We start from the raw sequence: 18,583 nt of genomic DNA, 5'->3' as shown, positions 1-18,583 counted from the left end.
GGCGCGGCCACCCCCGCACGGCGCGCACGCTAGCCGGTCCGCGCACGCTCAGTTGGCCGCGGAGCCGGGAGGCATCCTGGGAGCTGTAGTTCTGGCGGGAAGTGCGCCGGGGTTTGAAAACAAAGCTCCAACGGCCGTGAGGCGGCGCGTGCGCACGGCGCGGCAGCCTGTAACCTCGGCGCCGCCGGGCTAACGCGGGGCGACCCCGCTGAAAGGGTTGACGGGAAGGGGCGAAGCTCTCACGGAATGCTCCGTGCTGGCGCCGGCCGGCCTGGGCAGCCAGGGAGCCTCTAACTGCCGTAGAGCGGGCAGTTCGGCTCCTGCACCCCTGGACTGGCGCCAGGGCCCTCGAGGCTTGAGAAGGGGCCGCGTGCGAAAGGTCCCTCCACCTCGTTTCGGTGAATAAAAGAGGGAATTCTGTTCAGGGATGGGCTTGGCTTTCGTCTCTACTCACCTACATCAGACCTATTTTCTTTTTTAGTTCCCACGCAGAGCAGAGAGACTGTTTTCTAATGAGAAGTTATGAAAGCCCTGTTTGAGATAGATATAGTCTATTGCAAACACTAAGCATCACAGACTAGCCCAAGGTGGAAGTGATCCACAAGGATCAGGTCCTGAACTTCAAACAAAGAGTTATGCTTTGCACAAGCTGCTCAAAAATTTATTCTTAGGAAAGTACATGTACTGAATGTATAGCATGTCTAGCAGTTCCACACAGAAAACATTTTTGTGTGTGTCAGTATCTTATTTTTACCCTTGCTTTAAAAAAAAAAAAAATACAGTCTCAAGCTACATATTTTTCTAAAATAACTAGTTATTTCATCTTTAGTTGCTTCAGGTGGAAATCCGGGCTGGCAACATCTAGGAACTTAAACATACATACAAAAAAGTGTAAAGATCCCTGCTCCCTGCTTACTTCCTTTATGGATCATAGCAGGAATACGCTGTTTAAATACAATATGTAACTGAAAAAATCCAGGAGAAAAAACAAAACATATTCTTAAGGTTCACAGTTGGAAGATGATGCATGAAATACAGACACATTTGTGTATTAATCAATGTGTAGTATTTCAGTAGAAGGACTATTAAAAACCTCAATGCCACATACTAGAACAGTGTAAAAAAGTGGACATTTTAAAAACAGTGTTTGAACAAAACTAAGCCTAAGAATTTTTACTGTAAATAACATTGGGCACATTCTCCCTTTCTATTTAGCAGTTTCTACAGCTGTTAGGATTTAGTGCTATTTCATTTCACATCAGGATTGTTCTTGAAGAGATATTCTGCCTGCAAACAGAAGATTTTCAAAGTCATTTTCAAGTCTCCAGTTTTAAAATGTACACAAGATAACAATATACTGGAAAAAATGCAGAAAGTATTAAATATGTCTAAAATGTCATCTCTGTTGGATACGTATAAGAAGCTTCTTACAAATACACCCACCTCATTTTGCCTTATTTTTGGTAGCATTAACCCTATTTTATTTATTTTTTACTCCACAAAAAATCCTAGGAAGTACCTTAGGGCCTGATTTCTGAACTCAAAAGACTATTATACAGTTCTTACAAAGTTTTGCAGTAAGTAGGAATGATCTCTTACTCCTACAGCTAATGTTCACTCTAAGCTTTTCATTGATTTCATTGAGTTGATAGTTTCTCTTCATTAGAAATAGTGATTGCTTGTCAACAACTTTCTAGGGAACTGAGTGAAAACATCCATACAGTGACAGATCTACAGCATCTGAATCCTTGTGCTAATACAACGGTGACCCTACTTTCAGCAGAAAGCTGAACTAAGTAACTTCTTGAGGTCCCTTGCAACTCTAATTGTTTTGAGAGTCTTACTAGATTCTCTCATTAATTTATTTGTGTATTGTAAAGAGATTTTTGAAGACTACTGTTCAAATTGTACTGCTGTTCTAGAGGGGTGTAAGCAGAGTAGAGAGTGATGCTTCTCTTCCTATATGTCTCAGTCCTACAGCAGAATTGGCAGGGTACCCATAAGAAAAGCGGAAGAGCCCAAGCACCATAGAAAAATTGAGTAACTTCTCCAGTTACTCTGTAGCAAAACAGGATTGATACAGTGTCAAACAATCCAATACAGTTACAGGGTACATTAATTTTCACAATAATCACTTTCACCTGTATTGCAGATAATTAATGGTTATAATGAAAGTAGGTTGAAAATAGTTTAAGTGCTTATATTAATAGATCAAAGACTGTTAATATTTTCACTGGGGTTTTTCTAACATACAATAATAATAATAAAGTAATCACCTTACCAGAAAATCAACTGGATCATCTGGTCTGATCTTACAGCATTCATTTAACCCTTGCATAAGTGTTGGCATGACATGCCTCATTAAATAGTTTCGTAGTGGAATGGACCGGGCTTCCAATAATTCTTGTTCTTGTTTTTTAACTTCCTCAAGATGTTTATTCTACAAATAATTTGCAAAGCAAAAAAGAATAACATTAATACTAAGTTACTAAATAGTAGTTGACTAAATAATGATGGCTAGCTAGACAAAAAAAATTGAAAAAGATGTAGTACAAAAAGCCACGGGTAGAACTTTAAAACTCAGTTACTAGAGAAAATATGGACTGCTAAATTTAGAGAACACGGCACACCAAGGACAGCAAAGAGAGCATGACGAAAACCTCCCCAGCAAAATCATTTTATTTCTCTCATCTTAACGCCTAAAAGGACATCTATTCTAAAGTTTTCAGGTTCTCCTATTTCAATAAGGATATTTGGGAGATAGGCTAGAAAATACTGCATAGTTTTAGCTAAAAGATTACTCAAAAACATGTTTATTTTCCACTCTTCTCATTTTAGTCATTAATAGCCTTAGTCATATATAGATATAGCAAGCAGAAGAGACTTTGAAGACTTCTTTTGCATATCTAAGGCATAGCACAAAAGCAAACATTCATATAAAACTGATAAATTATTTGAAAATAATTAACTGAGTTTAACTGAGTCCAGAAATGCTTCAGAATAAACTCTGCAAGTCACTTTCCTCAAATTGCAGCTAAAGTACAATCTCAAGGACAAATGAGTAATAGCACAGGCTTCTTGAGCACCTGCCTATTTAAAAGGATAAAGTATAGATATTATTTTAATACCTACTTTGGCTCTGCATAATGCAGTTCACTTTCTTGAAAGTTAGAATGTTTAAGATGTGTTAACTACCTTTACTAATCTCTTAGGCAAGTTTATGGAGAGTACAGAACAGTATTTATTCTTGAATGAAACTGAAAACAAGTACAGAAGGAAACTCTTACAAGCCAACATCAGAGCAATATTAAATGCACCTATTAAAGGCGAGCAATTTCAGGTTATAGTTTTCCCACAAATATGTATAGGCATCCTAATGTAAGAAAATTATTTTTCTACAGAATATCAGTTTTCTTTTAAATAGAAATAACTGGAGACTGTAGCCGCATTCTGGTGGAAATGGAATGGAAAGGAAAAAGAACAAACCACCATGTATCAGCTGTGATTCAGGTGTGAGCAAGAAATTTCTTATAATATGCATTTCACATTATTTGCCTAAAGTGTCTCTTTGGAGTGGCAAAGAAAAAAAAAAAGTATGTGCAAATCCTGTGAAGCTGAAGCATCCTTCAGCCTGCCTCAGGCAGTCCTTTTCAACAATGCCTGGAATATTGAGTTGATTTAGATCTGGCTAGCATCAAGTATGATATAAGGAATTAGAGAATTTATGCCACCTTTCCATGTATTCTTACACAACACTGCTGGAAGCCCTATTGCTTCTACTTTCTAAAACACACAAATAATAATGTCTTCCCCAGAAATATGTATTGACTTACCCACTCTTCCCAATTTGCTATCCTTTCAGCCCTTTCCTCAGCTTCTCTACGCTTCCGTTCAGCTTCTTCTTTAGCTTCTCTGGCAAGACATTCCTCAGCTGCTTTACGTTCCAAACTCTCCTTTTCTTCATCTGTCAAGCCATAATTTCGTGGTTCCCCAATTTCTTTGATGATCTCTTTTACTATAAATCTGTTCTCAGGATCTTCATATTTGGCTACGTCTTTAAAACAATAAAAGAAAACCTTTCAAGGCTATTCTCAATTATCAAGCCAGTAATAACAACTGCGAGACCTAAGTATATATAGTGTTAACGTTGTTTGAATTTTCAATTATTATATGTTGTTTTGTGTCGCTTATTAATGGTTGTTGTGCTTTTTTTTTTCCCCAAAGCAAAAAGAAATTTTCTACACCTGATTTTCTTTACTAATTTAGGCTAAAATAGTGTGTCTTTCTCAGATGATGATATTATGCAGAAATGTATTAGAATTATTTTTACAACTATTCTGTTTAACGCTTGCAGGCTTTTAAAGTTCTGAAATTCGCAAATGAAGTTATTCTAGTATCAGATATGTTTCTTTGGCCAATCTCAAATATCACCTCATCTACAGGTACAAAACCATCAGCTTCTGAACCTGTATCTCCACGTAGATTACACAATAGGTTGCTAGCATTTGGCAACAAATTCTTGCTTCTCATTTCTTTCACTAATTCAGACAGAAGATACTAGATCATTGCTAATACAATTATTCTAAGTGTGCATGTCATTTGAATCTGAAGTTCATACTCTGGTGATTAATCCAGGTAGAAATCTAACATTATTCTACATGATGAAATTTCTTTTAGACTTCTTCATTCTCAGTATATTGAGAATTACATTCCTGAATTATTCCAAACTGAATTTTTTTTTTTTATGCCATCACTACATAAATTCCACAATTTTAGCTGCAGCTGGATATAAAAATTACCGTGCAAGACAACTTTTTAGTCATTTAAAATACTACTAAGAACATTCTTGGCATTGAATTTGAGGACTTAAAGAATACAGCCTTTTCTCAGATGACCAAGCAAGACTGCAACACAAATATTACAGCAATCATAATTAAATACATATCTACTAAAAATATATTAAAAAAATAAAAACCTTGATTCTAAGGGAGAGGAAAGATAACCAAAAGTCCTCATAAATTAAGGTCAAAGGAAACTGTTATAACTTGAATATTCTTGTTTGTAGATCATCTAATATGCATGTGCCATCATCTCCATTTTGCAGATGAAAATAACAATGCACAAAGATAACTGATTTGCAGACTTCATGAAGTGACTGTAGTAAAATACGATTTCTAGAATGTTGAAGCCTACTTCCTTTGTACTAATCATATCTCAGGCTCAGGAAAAAAAACATCTTATAATGTAATTCATAAGGCCATATGTTAAGATCTTCTAAAATTATAGTGGAAGAAACATTTGACTAATCTCATTCAGTATTTAATGAATCAACAGTTCAACAGTTTTCCACTAAGGCCAGTAAATACAGACAACTTCTTTCAGCATCTGACTGACCTAAGTCAGTTATCTGTTTAAATCTGATGATATTAATTCAGCACTTCTGATAAACCAACCACAACATCAGCCAGGATAGAAAGGTATTATTCACAGAGTTGAAGATTTCTCATACAAGTTACCTTTGTAGTCAGTCTTTATATAAAGCTATATGCTTACATACTTCAGTGGACAGCAATATACTACTATGCCAGTCCAGAAAGATGCAAGAGCAGAGGTCCATAAATTATGTCATAACTAATTTATCAATTGGACTGCAAAACTGAATGATTAAAACAAACTTAATCTACATAACATATTACCTATAGATTCTAATGAGATAAATTCAGAATCCCTATGAACATACAGATATTTTTGCTGGTATTTCATTAAATACTTGTTGTATTCTTATATGTTAATGAAAATATTATTTATACATGTAATATACTTTTTCAAACTTAAGTTTTGTGACAATAGGAATTTTTATTCATACTTCAGCTAAGAATTTTATTATTTCATACCAATAAACTGAGGATGTATTTCAAGTTCATCAAAGTAGTTGAGAACAGTCTCATCTTCTGCATTTATCTCCCTGAAGTTATTCAAAGATTGCAGAAACCGGTCCTGAGTATAATGAGTTCCAGCAACAACACTTTCTGGCAGATTTATTATTCTGTTTTTAAGAAATTCATCTGATGCAGTCAAAGATATAACAAATTCTGTGAAGAAGAACACATTATCCTTGACTTTACCTCTTTCACATCTATCTTCTTTCAGTAATAAATTTAAAGTCACAAATGAACACAAATAGATACATAATGTAAATATAAGCTAACGGTTGAAGGCATTTTCACAAAAAGAAAGGAATAAGAAAAACACACAAAGCAAGTCAAAACCCTCGTTTTGATTAATTGCTCACTTTCAAATATTACAGCAACCGTGTTTCATGCATTAGACATTTTGTTTATCTTCAATGTAACACAGTTTGAGTGATATTTTAGACTTCTTGTTGGTGGCAGCAATATTTGAAAGCTTTTTTTGTTTGTTTATTTGTTTGTTCTTAAGTCAAACTTACCAGGTGTGATTATTTCATCATATTTAGGTATTTTGCTTGTAATTTCTTCTTCTTCCACTAAAACAAAAACAATATGTAATTGAGATTATCATTCAAAGAAGCAATGCTTTTGTATTTACAAATAACTTCTCCTATACAAATACTGTTTAAAAATAATTCCCAACAATAATAATAATTGGTATAATCTGAACTGTACACTGGTTCAGAGAGAGTTGTTAAGGAATCCACGCTTTCAGCCACCACAAATTTATCACAGGACACTAATAGCTGTTTAGCTACTCAGCAAAGCATTCTTTTGCAAATGCAGTTACAAAATATGTCCATACTACTTTTCTGTCTCTGGCCTTTCCTGCTGCTTTATATTTTCCTCCACTAAAGAGACACAGCTTGAAACAGCACGTAGAAATGGCTTGGAACAGTGTGGTTAAAATGGTTTATGATGTTGTCTGCTCCTCTCCACCGGTTCACTCAACTGCTTGATGAGCATCAGCTGAACGAGGTGGTTTATAACCAACCACATTAAGATGAACAAGATTAGGTTTTGTTTTTCATAAAATCCTATCCTTTAATTTATGGAGTTGATTCTTGTTTTTCATACATAGACAGTGCTGGTAACAATTTGCAATGTGTATTGCAGAATTCCACTTTGGTTGCATCCATTGAAGCTCATCTAATACACCCACTCTAACTCACAGAACATGAATTGGCTGAACCCCCTCACTAAGTAGCTCTTGTATATTATGAAGAAAATCCGTCTTAGAGTGGTTCAACATGGAAAGTATTATTCTTATTTGTGTATTTATTTAGTATGTTGCCAGCCAAGATCACTTCAGAAACGTCTTGCTTAATATGTTTAACAATCCATTACAATCCTTCTTAAATTTTTAAAGCATCACATGAAAGCAACTGTGTTCTGCTCTGCAGTCAAAACAGTGTTGATATACTTAAACTAATAAGATACTGAGAAAAATGAAGGTTATGACAGTATTAGCAGCAACAAAAACAAAAACAGCAGTACTTACAGTTAAAAAGATCTCTTGCCTGGTCATAAGTCTTCGGAAACCCATCCAAAACATACCCTTGATTTCTACAAGGCATAGATTTGAGCTTATCTTTAAAGAGTTTAATAACATACTGATCATCTAGACGACCTAAAACAAAAAGAAGGTTATTAAGTACCTAGCTTATGAAAAAAAGAATATCTGAAGTTATTCTACTAACAGTTCTATTCATTTATAAGAGACAATTTTTAGGCTACAGAAAAATCTGTATTTTAAATCTCTACATGCTGTTAAAGGTTTATAGAATATAAAGCTATATAGGATGGCTTTTGTATTTAGAGATATAAAGCTATATATGTAGCTATAAAATTACAATCATAAATGTTACAACCATACAAATATTGGAGCTTTAAGGATACAAAACATGAAATTAGATATTTTAGAATAATTCAGTCAGATTTGTATATAAAAAGTAAAGAAACAGGAAAAAAACGTGACAAATCAACTGTTTTATTTTTACAATTAACAATAAGAATTAAAGCAAGACAAAATAATGTGAAATAGGTTTTGCAAGTTCTATTTATAGATAAATAGACTGAGAGATAAAGTAACTTATCAACTTAAACTATACATTATTGAGAAAATATACCGTAGTACAAAAGTTAGTTTTTACCTAGTTTTTATCCTCTTGCAACCATTGCCTCCAATTTCCTATGTTGTTTTGCTTCAGCTATCAGTAGTCTTAAATATTATAAACTAATGTTATCTTTAAGATATATTACATCTTAAAAGGCATTATCATTTTTAACAACAAAATACAGCATGAAGACTAAATACTGCTAGTACTCTTCTTACTGGAATAATTTAATTCATAAGTTTGATATTGACATTCTTCACCTTTTACTTTGTATTATGCACTCTGTTCTGAGGAAAAAAAAATGCATGAAAAAAATCTGGCTAAGGATCTAAAGATACTGAATCCAGAGTGATAACATTTATCTATCTATTTATCTATATACATACATACATATATATATACATAAATACTATTGAGTGAAAAATAATTGTATAAAATATATAAAGAAGTAGAAAGATAATCCCACTTTAGTGCATATTCCCTACCTGCATTCTGCTCCATGCTTTCTTTAATTCCAGCTAACAACTCATGTGCTTCTTCTACATTTTCACCTTCTTCTTCATCATCATCATCTTCTCCCTCTTGTCTCACACTGTCAGAGTCCACTTCTTTAGGAGCCACAATTTTCTCCTGAAGGCGAGATGAGAAACATGAATTGGCTCAGAAATTCTATGGCCAAGCTTTCTTACATACATGGATGTGATAAATAAAACAAACAAACAAAAAGAAGAAAAAACAAACAAACATATACTCCTGGACACTGAGATACTAAGTAATCTGCAGTCATTAGAAGGATTTTTAAGTTTAAGAGTTCAGTGCATCCCCAATGATAATAAGCATGTCAAAAATATTTCTATTCTAAAGTCTGAAACTGTTTTGGTAGTGTATTTTTCAGGTCAGAAAAGGAGACAAAGTGAATAATGCCAGCAGTCATCAGTATATTGTCACTTCTCAAAACATTTTGATGGATTATTGCCTTTGGTCATTCATAAATAGCTAAATTATGGAGTTTATATTCATTTTAAATGATGCCAAGCATCTTGAAGTCACACACCAGTTTTGCTATTGATTCGGAAATCACATCTTTAATCTTAATATGATGTAGCTTGTAGTGTTTGCAGATCTCTTCAGCAATGGTAGATTTGCCAACCCCTGGAGGACCATGAATGTAAATTTTAAGAGGCTGGGAAAAGAAAAGATGAAGATGTAACATCATTCAAATAACATAGATTTTTTTCTTTATTGAAAATGAACAGCTTTTCCCTATAGCTAATAGGAAATAACTAATTAAAACTAAAAATATGTTTTATATTAATTTACAGTATGTACCTTCTTATGAGTATCATCTATATCATCCACTGCCTTTGAGTAACAGTTAATTTAATAGTACAATATCAGCAACTGAGAAAAAGGCATATTTCTATTTAATAGACTCATAGACCAACTTATGGTGGCACTATCAGAAGTTAAACAGTTAAAAGAGACAAAACACAGCCCCTTGGATAGAATGCAATGGATTCTGGAATTAGGTGGCAGACATTCTATTGTATGAAAAATATATTTCCCATCTGAGATAGAGTTGTTGTCATCACCATAGTTATTTTGACCTCAAAAATTTCAGATCCATCACAATCCAACATCAATTTGCTGTTGTAACCTGTCTTACCCATGGTTGAATAATTACAGTTAAGAATCCAGAATAACAGTAAATATAACTCAAAATCACACATCTTTAATTTCACATCCTAATTCAGAAGACCTAGTGGTTTACACTATTTAAGCCTTTGAATAACTACTTCCTTACACTTGAATACAGAAGCTCGAAGTATTTAGCTAACATAGGAAACAGAAAAATTGTTCATTATATTATACAATGAAGCAGGGTTAAAGGAAAGCTACATGGCAGTTAATATCCTGGCTCACTAAATATGATGAAGGACACAAAATGGTCATCTAATTATTGACTCTAAAATTAAAAAAAAAAAAACACAGTTACTGCTTTCTTGAAGCCAACATATCTAAAATGATGTATATTGCAAACTAGTTTCAAAGAAGTAGTTTTCTATCAGATAGTTTATTTTCATCTACAAGCTTTAAACTTTAGATGTAATAGGAAATATTAGACAATCATTTTAATTAGCACTCAATTCAATTTTCAATTATGTTCACATATTTCATGTCACTATTAACCTTTTATGTATTCTTACTAAAAGAAATGAAAGCTTCTATTTGTATAACCTTTCTATTTGAAAAAAAAAAAAGAAAGAAAATGAGCACTTGAGAGTAGAATATACCAAATCATTACCAAAAGTCCTCGACTTTGCTTGTATTCTTCAACAATCTGTTCAATGTTCTCCACCAGACCTGTTTGAGCAACCCATTTTATGTTGAAAGTCTCTTTCAAAAACATTGCTTCCATTCGCAGGTTCACAAGTAACATATCCACATGTGTTTGCTGAAGGAGCAAAACAACATTTATTTAACACATGTAAGCTCTGCACGTTAAAAGAACACTGTTGGCTTCAACTAGAATGGAAGGTAGAGAACAGAAAGAATTTAAGCACAGGGAAAGCAGGTTTGTGTGCAAATATTTTAAGTTTTTTTATATATATATTTTCTATATATATTTAAATAATGTCAAAACACACACCACTGAACAATTGTTCAATACTATTCAGAGGTCTCATACTATCCACAGGAAAAAACATTATTTCAGAAATTCATTAAAGACAATCTTAAAAATAGCAGGGTTCTAATGTATTTATTTCACATATGAATAGTTTATTCCAGATAAGCAGATGAAGACATCTTAATTTACATATACTGTGTTCATCATGTTCATAGTACTTCATTTTATTTACTAATTTATTATTTTCTCTAGGTTTCGCCAGCATGCTCTATTATGCTTACTACACCATCAACATCATTGCTTCACTGCTTTTCTAGATCAAGATATAATTCCTCAAAAAACATGTTTGTTTGAAAATTAGATTTTAATTTGCTTATTTTCTATGCTTATTTCTAGCCATATTTTAGAGTTATTATTTCAATCAAAAATATATGTGTATATATTCCATGATATGATACACCTAAATTTAAATTCTCCCATTACATAGAAAAAGTGGAAAAAAAAAAACCTAACTGTTAACTCTTTACTCAAGAATGCATTTTCTTGTGGAATCTTCTCAATTTTTCCTGGCCCAACGTTTTTACTGATACACTGTAAAGAAAATAAAATAGTAATACATATATTCAGTCAGATTTGTAGGAGAAAAAAAAAAAAAGAACAGAATTTCTAGAAATAGAAATTATCCTTTTTATTTTATGTCACACTATATCTGAAAAATCAGTATACAGATATAATTTACTGATCAAAGAACACCATAATGACTTTAACTTCTGCATTAGTATTACATATCTCTGTTTCACTATATATCATCTCCTTTTCAGTGCTTGCAACATACAAACCCAAAAACAGACAAGTGTTCCAAAGCTCTTAAATCTATGTATCTTCTTATTGTTTCAGATCAATTAGGAGACTTATTTTATTTCTCAGCATTTTCACTTCAGATTCCTTAAGTGTTTAATTCTGTTAACAGTCATGAAATATTTTCAAATCAATGGAACACCACCAACTCTCCATGCTGCTATCTCCAGTTCATCATTAAATAGATATTAGTTACTGAAAAACAGATTTCAAATAAACACTAGATTCCATAAAATCATGAAAACTACTATGAAATTTACACATCTTCTAGTACACTGTCTCAAAGAGTTTCAATTAATAAACAAATAAAAGTAAGAAAAGAAAATACACACATGATATCTTCTCCAAATATCTCTTAGTTTTCAGCTATTTTCAGTTCAGAGATTTTCTAAATTGGAAATACCTATCATACATTTAAGTAATTTTCAAGGTATTTCTCACCTAAGTACCTTTCCAGCCTTCCTCTGAGCTGATATAGTTCCCTGAAAAAATAGCCCTTTACAGCACTCTACAATACTAGCAACTTCTTACCATCACAAAAACGGTCAATTTACAGCTGCCCTCAGTTTACTATTCTGTAAACAATCATATAGCCATGAAAGGACCCTCCTGAAGTGGAAGCACTGTGAAACCTGTATCAACTCACTCTACAGTATTTCCTATAGCTACTTCAGTTTTATAAAGATCCCCTAACAAATCATACACAGCTGTCTTGAAGCATTAAGATGCTCCACAGCTTGAACTGGTGATTAAGCCAATGGTGAAAGGGTGTGTCTTGCCTAGGGAGCACAGGCAAATTGTTTGCATCTGTGTTCCTCCATGTGACCAGAAAGGGTGGACCCAGAGTGGAGCCACACTGGGCTCATATAAGGGTCAGCCACTGAAGGAAGAGCTAAATCTTTTAGATTTAGGCTGCTTCCTTAGAAGGAGTACTGCAGGGTGAGAGAGTCTCTTCACCAGCTGAGTGAGTTCAGCTCTTCTTTCTGTTTGTGATTATTAGCCTACCTGCAAATACTGTGCCTGGTGTCACTCAGAATCTGTCTGAAGAAATTTTGCTTCTTTGTGAGCAGAACTGTCAAAGTTAATTCTGTAGCATCTACCCCAATACATTTTGTTTAAAGAACAGAATCCTGAGAGGACTTCAAAATTATTTTATTTTTTATTACACAAGATAATTTGGGGAAGCTTAGAAACTTATGTAAAAATGTTTAGTTTCAATAATCTTGTAGCTACCTGAAAAACAAAGTTCCTTACCTTTACTAATTCTTGAAAAGTGTGCAAGGACTCATCTACTGCAAGTATGTAGTGAAACCTTGGCCTGTGGTCTGCTATGTTTTGTAACACCCTGGAATGTAGGAAGCACAGTTAAGGCTAGTAGTTTGAGAAGCATATTGGCCTTTCCTTGTGAGATGTGTTTCAGAAGCAGTCCTAATACAAAGCTTTTTCATGTATATTTTCCTCAATAAAGAAGCACAGAAGTCATTTTTTGTAATGAAGATCAAAGGATAAAAAGCAACACCTGTACAAAATAGTAACTTAAGCTGTAGAGTCCATGATCCATTTTCAGTTCTGTGCCAGTTAACTGATACTATGCTTTATGTAGAGCGCAGCAGGTAATCTCTTAACTGCACAGCATCTGTGCAACAGATATGTAAAGTTTCCAGAAGGCACATCTAGGATTGAAGAAACTGAACTCTCTGTGTGCCTCAAAAAGAAGAGACAAATAGCATTCTTAAGTCCACTCTATACCAATTTAAAAGTCTTGGTACTTTTCTAGTAGGTTTGGAATTGTTATCTAGTTGGTTATCAATGACCATGCAAGTGAAACATTATTTACTTACCCTGCTAAATCATGAACATGAATGGTCGGAATATAATTGTTTCCATTCCCAAAAACAGGTATTGCATTAGTCTCGCTAAGCCAACCTATCTGAAAATAAAAGTGGATAATGAAGTTAGAAGGAAAAGGCGTATTTGTGTACTGGCAAACTTACGTAATTCAAGATTTTAAAATTCAATTTATTGAACCATTACAGGAACCACAGTAAACAATTCTGAGAAATAGTAGCAGCCTACAAAAAACAAAACAAAACAAAAAAAACCTTTTTTAAAGAAAACTCTTTGGTCCTGCCACATGTTATTTTTAATACTTTGTAATAAAAATAAGAACAATGTAATGTTGAAAAGACTTTTTTTCTCATTGCATTGATGAGATGGATATGTTCAGATTGCAGAGTGCAAATGGAGATACTGTTAAAAAGTTATGGAGAAGCTAAAACACATACGCAGCCAAAAGAATGGAAATCAATTATAGCTAAAACTCATATCAAAGGGGTCAACTAATAAATTCTATTCACAAGAACATTAAACCTATGATATCAAAACTATTACGCATATATTTAATTCCAATGCAAATTGCCCTTAAATATTAGACAAACCTTCAAACATACTTGGATATCTACCTTAAAAAAGTAGTGTAAGACTCCTTCCCCAGCTCCATACTGAATTCCTGAAGCAACAACATAAGTTGAAAATGCTTGTTTGTTCTGTGAAGTAAAATTAACAAGAGTTTTTATAATAATATGGTATTGCTAATGGAATACTAGCTTGTACTGAAACTTGAGAACTTGTATATCAAATGTAGAAAGTATTTATCTCTCTTAAAATTTGGAGCTAGATAATCATTGCATAACTGCTAGTTTTGTTAGTCTTATTGGTAATATTTCCTTAAAAAAAAGCAAACAGACAGCTCAGAATTGGTGTATGCATTTAAACTGAAATTCTAAAAAATTCTTAAAAGTTAAGAAATTGGAAATTAGGTATATCAGAGAAGTGATCAGAGTAAAATACGCTTCAATTTTCTTGTTCCAAGAGATATAACTAAAATCTGTGGAAGCTTTCTTTCCCAATTGTATCATTTGTGTTTGATTGCTTACAGAACTGGAAGATGAGAGTCCAATACTTTTATAATTGTTCTGCTTTAATTGTGATATAAAATCTTAAATAAAATCAGTAGACTATAAAGTGTTTTCCTAACCATACATCATGATCAACCCTTGTATTTTTTTGCTGACCAATTATATCAACTTGGTCATAAATTTGCCTGTTCTGGTTGACTGTTTATGTAAAATGATACTGCTTTGATCACTAGTGAGAATGGTTACACACACAGAAGAAACAATAGTTAAATCATCCTAAGGAGAGAAATTTCTAGCAAGTCTTTTAATGGAGGATCGCTTGGATATTTTTAAGTTGAAACAAGATTGTTAAATAATTCTGGTTTTCTAAAGATCTCAAGCTTGCACTTACCAACAGAGAGAATAAATATCTAGATTTTTGCATGTGAAAAAAAAATATATTTTCTACACTCTTCATATTATTTCAGAAATATAAAACAATGAAGACTGTTAGCCAGTATTTGATTGTATAATCAAAGCATCATCTATAGATCTTTCTGCTACAAAATAAATCTTTGTAATAAAAACTATTTCAACTCAATTGAATATAGCAACTTGTTATTAATCACATGTAATATTACAATCAGAAGATATTATAGATAGCACAAGTTCTTCTCCACTAACTTTTCTTGAGTAGATAGAAACTATTTCTAACCAAAGAACAGCTGCTCCCAGGTTTGTTCTGAACAGACTGCATATGTGTTCCAGGAGAATGTATACTAATTTCTGTCTCCCAGCAGGAAAAACTTGACACTTGTGAAAGCACAGGAATGGCCATTTCTCATCTACCTAAAGAGCAGGTAAGTAGTAGGACATTTTATCATTTATCTCACAGTAGGTTCTGCGCCACTTATGGAATGCAAACCACAGTTCGTCACTCAGAGAAAAACAAATCAGTAAAACAGATCCAATTCCTTACAAAAACAAACAAACAAACAAAAACTATATAGTGTCCCGAGTCACACATCTGAATTTACTACTTGCGATAAGTTGGATAGACATCATGAATAAAATGAAGCGCTGATTTAGTAAGCTCCAGTTACACACAACATACTTAGTCACTGTTAAAGATGTTCAAGTTACCATGTAATTTTCATTGAAGCCACTAGATGTCACATTTCAGCTATTATAATCAATCCTGGGCTTGGCTGTTCTGTTTGATGGTTAGTTTCATTCTAATAAAAAGTTTTAAATGGGAATAGCTTTAAATTGATGGATTCAGGGTCTGGACTGCCATTGAGAACAGAACTGGGAGATGAGCTATCTATGGTAGCAGATGTTTTTTTGGGATTCTGAACTCATCAGTACTCTGAATCAGCTGCATGCTGTATTTTTTTGCTACAAAGAAAAAGGTAAAAATCTTTTTTATGTTTGAGATTTCCCCATGCAAGCTCCAGTTTTAATTCTCTCTTGTACAACCAACATGATAACATTGTTTTTTTGTTTGTTTGTTTGTTTGTTTTTTAAATTGAGATAAGCATGATTTACTCAGTAGATATTGAAAAATAAAATTGGGATCTGTATTATGAATTATGTAATTTAAACATAACTATTATCTATTAATTCTAAAACATGGCCTTCTCTACGCTTAGCATTTTATTAATAAGGGATGAAATTCACATTTATCAAAGGTACAATGCACCTCAAATTTAATCAAACAGTTGGTAACTTTCATTATTAAGATAGTGATAGTTCATCACTAGGATGATCTAAGTATGTTTTTGTTTTTCAGTTTTTGTAAAAAAAAGCCTATTAAAAAAATAAACAGAAAAGGTCTTAACATACATTTTTTCCAAGTTTGAGAACAAGTTTTTCAGCATTTATGTGATCCATAAAGTTAGGATGAGGTTTTCTTCTACGATAATCGTCCTCAGTAAAGGAATCTCAGAATCCTCCTAGGAAGAAAAAAAAGTGTAACTGTTATACATGTCGTACAACTGAATATTTTTAAAAGGCCTATATGCTTAAAAAAAGTTGTTAAAATATTTTTAAAAATCTCTTTTTCTTTCATTTGAAATTCTAAGAACTTCTAAAGCTGATACTTGAGAGAGTATGTCCAAGCAACCCTAATGTCTGCCCATCATAGTACCTCATTGCCTACACTTGTCTGTTTGGTGAAACAGATTTAACAAGTCAAGCACCCACTTACTAGTGGGGGTTGAAGTGAAAAGGCTACAACGAAAAAATATACTTCGTAACAGCAGATGAAGTTAATGTTATTGAAGTACACAATGCAGTACTTTAAATGAAATTAACAAATAAATCAAATGGAAATATTTATTCATTTCTTTTCCATTAAATGGAAATGGTAAGAGAAGTGTGTTCTCTCATATTACTTACTGGGTCGGGGGGGTTGCTTTTTGCCCAGCTCATTACTGTTGAAATGAGGATGAACGTTTTTGGTGCTGCAAAATGCTCAATTTCCATATGTAGGGCTGTTAAATGAAAGCAAAGGATTTAATCTATTCAGGCTATATAACACAGATTTTATATTTTCTTTTGGCCCTGTATATATATATTTATGCTATAATGCTGTGTGTTCAGTGTTTTGAAGTAAATACCCTTTATTTTGCTTGATGTAAAATAGAAATGAATCAATGATAAAAAGAAAACAAATAAAAAATAATGTGTAACCATGTGGTCAATAAGTAACAATCTATACAGAGCTGCATAGCACAGAAAAAGAAACAAAGAACGTATACTAGAAAATGCTTCATCTTTATTGACTGCTGAGATACTGAAATAAGTGTGCTTGTTGTAACTGAAACAGCTTGTCTACAAAATTCAAGGAAGTTTCTTTGATTTAGAGCAAAATTATTAGACAGTAAACAGGAAAGAACGGTTTAGTTTAACTAAACTTAAGATGAAGAGCAATATTGCACTGTCACCATAAAATGATTCCAGACCATTAGAATTTGGTTATGACCATCAGGAGAAAGCTGTAGAAAATCTGTTCATGATATTTTTAATAACAGATTTAAGTAAAAATGTACTTTAGATCATAGGATCATAGAATCATAGAATGGCTTAGATTGAAAGGGACCCCAAGGATCATCCAGTTCCAACCGCCCTGCCACGGACCTGCAGATCTGGTACTAGGCCAGCTTGCCCGGGGCCCCATCCAACCCGGTCTTGAACACCTCCAGGGACAGAGCATCTACAGCATCTCTGGGCAGCCTGTTCCATTATCTCACCACTCTCTCTGTGAAAAACTTCCCCCTGACATTCAATCTAAACCTTCACTAACTGACTTTAAAACCATTCCCCCTTGTCCTATCACTATCTACCCGAGTAAAAAGTTGATTCCCCTCCTATTTTATAATCTCCTTTTAAATGCTGGAAGGCTGCAATGAGGTGTCCTTGAAGCCTTCTTTTCTCCAGGCTGAACAAGCCTAGCTCCCTCAGCCTGTCTTCACAGACGAGGTGCTCCAGATCTCTGATCATCTTCGTGGCCCTCCTCTGGACCCTCTCCAACAACTAAGATAATTATATAAAACATAGAAACATTGAAGGTGGGTAAAAATTTGCTCCTGTGAGCAAATACAAATAGATAAGATGACAGTAGATATTTTTTTTATGGAAATAGCTGTCTACACAGCTATGTCGCTTCAAGTGTTGGACCATCCTATGACAAAGGAGCAATGGGCCATAGAATGCATATGAATTAATTGAACAATTCATGCATCATTTCCCCATCAAGGAACCCAGTTTTATATTGTAGTCAACTATAAACCCCAGGTTAATTTCTTAGACATCTATAGTAAACTTTAGTGGCTGTATAGCAAACAATTTTCTGTTCATTTGATAGCTGTACTAACCAGAAGCAGCCCATGTTGCTTCCTCGATTTGGTTTGCATCCTCAGTGATATTATATAAAATAACGTCACATTCAAGCAAATAGCTTAAGAGCTCTTTCTGAGAGGAGACCTGAGGGGAAAGAATAGTTAAAAATTGTTGATTAAAAAAGAAAGAAAGAGAGAGAGAAAGAGAGAGAAAAAGAAAGAAAGAGAGAGAGAGAGAAAGAAAGAGAGAAAGAGAGAAAGAGAGAAAGAG

The 18,583-nt window shown here is 33.6% G+C and overlaps 1 protein-coding gene across 1 annotated transcript in view; it reads right to left on the bottom strand.

Moving 5' to 3' along the window:
• Nucleotides 1–639: 639 nt before the first annotated feature.
• The window catches only part of LOC100545481 (adenylate kinase 7), a 22,229-nt gene continuing 4,285 nt past the window's right edge, over nt 640–18,583 (bottom strand). Inside the window, 17 exon segments of the mRNA XM_019616137.1 lie at nt 640–1,287; nt 2,282–2,440; nt 3,834–4,054; nt 5,895–6,092; nt 6,449–6,505; nt 7,471–7,599; nt 8,572–8,716; nt 9,141–9,269; nt 10,392–10,541; nt 11,229–11,306; nt 12,828–12,918; nt 13,415–13,503; nt 14,036–14,119; nt 16,316–16,407; nt 16,410–16,425; nt 16,871–16,965; nt 18,349–18,457. Of these exon segments, the coding sequence (XP_019471682.1) occupies nt 1,249–1,287; nt 2,282–2,440; nt 3,834–4,054; nt 5,895–6,092; nt 6,449–6,505; nt 7,471–7,599; nt 8,572–8,716; nt 9,141–9,269; nt 10,392–10,541; nt 11,229–11,306; nt 12,828–12,918; nt 13,415–13,503; nt 14,036–14,119; nt 16,316–16,407; nt 16,410–16,425; nt 16,871–16,965; nt 18,349–18,457 (1,881 nt within the window). The 3' untranslated portion in view covers nt 640–1,248.

The sequence above is a fragment of the Meleagris gallopavo genome, chromosome 5 (genome assembly GCF_000146605.3).
Source record: "Meleagris gallopavo isolate NT-WF06-2002-E0010 breed Aviagen turkey brand Nicholas breeding stock chromosome 5, Turkey_5.1, whole genome shotgun sequence".
NCBI lineage: Eukaryota > Metazoa > Chordata > Aves > Galliformes > Phasianidae > Meleagris > Meleagris gallopavo.
This window is presented reverse-complemented; position numbering and strand designations above follow the sequence as displayed.